Source organism: Malurus melanocephalus, unplaced genomic scaffold, assembly GCF_030028575.1.
Source record: "Malurus melanocephalus ecotype Western Australia unplaced genomic scaffold, MMel_1.1 scaffold_519, whole genome shotgun sequence".
NCBI classification, from domain to species: domain Eukaryota; kingdom Metazoa; phylum Chordata; class Aves; order Passeriformes; family Maluridae; genus Malurus; species Malurus melanocephalus.
The window spans coordinates 377,206-381,017 of record NW_026623751.1 but is presented as its reverse complement, the minus strand read 5'-3'; the positions used below and the strand labels follow the sequence as shown (position 1 = coordinate 381,017).

Below are 3,812 nucleotides of genomic sequence, written 5' to 3'. Positions count from 1 at the left end.
TCTTAGGATGCTGTGCCCCACCTACTCAGCTTGTCATCTTGAAATGTAGGAAAATCCAACGAGGCTTTCAGCCTTTTTAATGTAGCTTAAAAAAAACCCCAGCCACTCCCCTGTTAAGAAATACTGAGATCAAAGCCTTTCTAGYTGGAGCTGTGTCCCTGCTTTACCCCCAGGCCTGTAACACAGCCACGCTACTTTTCCTTTTTCCCCACATGATGGGGGTGGAGGAAGGAAGGCTGAAGGCAGGGAGGGAGTCGTGCACTGCAGCTCCTTCCCTGTCAGCAAACACCACCCCACATGCTGCACAGTGTCATTCAGGATGGAGCTGTTGCCCCGTCTTTGGAGTCTCCACCCAAGTCCCACATCACTCAGCAGCTCCAAGGAATGACTTCACCTGACCAGAGAAGCCTCTGACTCAGACTCCAGCCAGACAGCTTCCTTGGGAAGGGTGCAAGGCACTAGGAGGCAGCTATGAATTCCCTATACTGAGCTTTACAGCTTGTTTTGTATCTAGAGATTGATATGCTTCAAGTGACATCTCAGATCACACAATTAACAAACCCTCAGTACCCATTTCAGGAGCAGTCAGAGGATAAAAGCAGAAGCAGCCAGGACATTTAAGATGGATTCTATCAGATGTCTCATGTCAAGTTTTTCTGGGTTACAAAGCATTACACTGCTCAGTTGAACATTCCCCCCTCACACATTTGCCTGCAGGGAAACAGGGCAGGGCAGCTCATACCAGGAACTAAAACYCCAGGGATGAAAGCAGTAAAGCAAGTAACCCAATTTACTCAGCAAAACCTCAGCCACAGAGACTGAAGTGTTTATTCCTGCTCCCCTTTGCAAGCCTCTGCCCTTCTCACTCTCTACGTTCCAATTTCTGCAAACACAGTGGAAATGTTATGGCACAGGAACCATTCACCATTTCATATTTCTCCAAGAACAGAAAAGCAGTAAGATTAAAAGGTATGAATAAAAATTCCATTTTAAATGGTCTTTGCTTCTAGGAGGAAGAAAGGATGTTATGACTGCAAAAGAGCAACTGCATCCACAGTCTGCTTRTGTGCATCCTGGGGAAAGGGAAGCAAGAAATAAGTAGAAATATTTTTCTGTCCTGACCTCACAGATTTTTCTATTTTATTTTAAACCTTTTTTGAGAAGAAACAAAGTCATTAAGAAAATGCAAGAACATTAGGACAATCYTTTGAATGCAGTGAAGCTGAGCTGAAGCCAATAATGTTGTACAGCACTGATGATAAAATCAGCAATGACAGAAGTGTTTGAACATGTAGCAGTACATTTCCAACCYAAACACCAAACCCTAGCTCAATCCCAGTATTGCAAAACTAAAAGCTAAGGCCTGTGGCTCCATGGGCACAACTACTCAAGAATAAATTTACATATATGAAAGGGTAGACTGTTCAGGAATTTTTTAATAGGCATAAGCATGCTATGAGTCCAGTTCCTTAAGTGCAAAATTGTATTTCAGCTGTGTTGCACAAACAAAAAGAGAAGATCTAATACAACACTGAGATTTTCAACTGAAACATTTCCAAAACAGAAAACAAAACAGGCATCAAGGTTTAGTTTGCAATTCAGCTTCTCTGCCTTTTGTGGTTGTCTCTAGATATGCCTTAAGGCAGTTTGTTAATAAGAAACGATGGGAATTTCTTCTCAGTTACACTGTGGTTTTAAGACAGCTGGCTGAAGCAAATTCAGGTTTTCCTTGGTGAAAGAATTCCATTTCAGTGGACTTTAAAGTAGGTTTTGAATTGAATTTTCAGCAGAGTTTTGCAGTTCTTCTATTTGAACTGTTTTATAGGCTCCAAAACAAAAGCAGCAATATTAAAGAACCATTAACAAAAAACATTAATGGGCAAATGGGGGAAAAAAAAAAGCTGCAGGGCACTTACAGGTAAACAAAGGCAATTGTAGTATTTTTCTCAGAAGTTAAAAAAAAATACATGCTACTCTATTCAGATTTTAAACTTCAGACTAAGTGTTAAAGCAGAATTTTACACCCCTGAAAATAGGGGATTGTTCTGAAGCACTTTCTTTCTGACTGTGATAACCACCCATTTTATACACAGATGTCACATTCCTTAATCCCATTCTAAAACAGATTTCCTTCAGGTATGATACATAGCAAWAGGACAACTCTTTTTCCAACCAATATTGCTTGCACATAGTTACTGATGAGCTCTACCAGTTTCAGAATAGCAAACATCCAATTATTTAACATATAAATATTGGTTACTAAAGTTTTAATCATAAGTATAAAATCTCTATGTAAAACCACATGCTACAGTCCATCTGTACAAAGGCCAGGAAAAAGGTTATTTTTTTCTTCTAACAAAGTGCTACTGCAGAATTGATTGATTTGTTGTGGACATTTCTGAACAAATACAGATTGTTTGGCTCAGAGCATTTCCCTACAAAGACTCTAAATTCTTCTCAGAAGATTGTAAAGCAGTTAGCTTCAGGCTGCTCAGTAAAAAAAAAAAAACAAAAACCAAAAAAACTCTTGAGTTATGGCTGTGCAACCAGACAAATAGGCAAATTTTAATTTTCTCTAAACTCTTTCCCAGTTTTCACTATGTCTTCAAAAGTTTCAGTCTAGATTTAGTTTACACAGAGCACCATCAAACAGTACCTGTGTTACAGCTCCAGTCATTCAAGAAACTGATGCTCTACTTGTGGTACCTGGCCATTKGAGCACTCCTGTCCATAAGGCTTTAACTTTTCTGACTTTCTCTCATGTGGATCAGGAATCAATGGCCAGGTCTCTTCTCGGCTGAGAACCCCAACAACTTCTCAAATGAGTGCAGCTGTAAGGCAGCACTTGCCCATGACCCCCTAAGAAGCCCCATTTTAAGCACAGTAATCCTCTATCTTATCCCTCCATCAGAGGMATGGGATGGAGTGAAAGGGGGGAAACCTCTAAGGCAAGAGTCCAAAAGAGGTGCTCAACTCACAMCTGAGCTTCAAAATACCCCTTCCTTTTCATACTAAGGCTAACACATCAGGTTTTCCCAGACATCCTTTATTYACACCTAGACATTTTCAAGTAGAAAGAGAGAACTTGTCCATTTATTTAGGATTTCCAGGTATCAGGCAGTCCACAGCAAGAGCTCTGACTGGCTGACATCCCTGGAAGCCCAGAAGGAGTGCTCAGACCAGKTGCATGTTCAGGGTATCCCTGTGCMGAGATCAGCACATCCCAGCAGATCCCAGCTGTGCTGCAGTGGTGTTCCAGACCCCAGGCAGACAAGTCAGAGCTGTCCATCCACTGGAATGTGCAGGACAAACAGCCACCACACAGATGTCTGCCACAGCCTGGACACACTGGCCTGTGCTGCTTGTACATCCACTCACTTTGTGATGTGAAATACAGGAGCCATAGACACAGAGTTGGGGAGAGATAATGACACCAGGAATGTTCCCAAATACATCTCCATATGTTCCCAGTCAWACTCCAATATCCTGCATTATATTATGGTAACTATGACATTCACTCCTACCTTTAGCTTTTCATATAAAATAMCAGGTATACCTATCTGGATGGCAGAGACAGCTTTTCTGAATTGGTCCATAACACTGCAGTGCATCAAAATCAGATTTTGAGCATTTGTTCAGCAGCTGCTAAATGAAAAAGGAAGTTTTCTGTGGCTGGTGGAAATCGCTTTTGTTTCAGGGCTTCGGCATTAAGGGTTGGTTTTCCATTGCCATCAGAAACTTCAGTAAGTGAGGCTAAAGTAGCCAAGATTTCTTTTGTCTTCAGAGAAATGTCCTTAATAAAAAAAAAAAAA

General features: G+C 41.1%; 1 protein-coding gene across 2 annotated transcripts in view; it reads right to left on the bottom strand.

Annotated features, from left to right (window-relative positions):
- Positions 1-321: 321 nt before the first annotated feature.
- The window catches only part of DENND10 (DENN domain containing 10), a 10,152-nt gene continuing 6,661 nt past the window's right edge, over positions 322-3,812 (bottom strand). For both annotated transcript variants that reach the window (XM_057381647.1, XM_057381648.1), the window contains exon 9: positions 322-3,793. In XM_057381647.1, the coding sequence (XP_057237630.1) occupies positions 3,617-3,793 (177 nt within the window). In that variant the 3' untranslated portion in view covers positions 322-3,616. The remainder of the gene's footprint in view (positions 3,794-3,812) is intronic.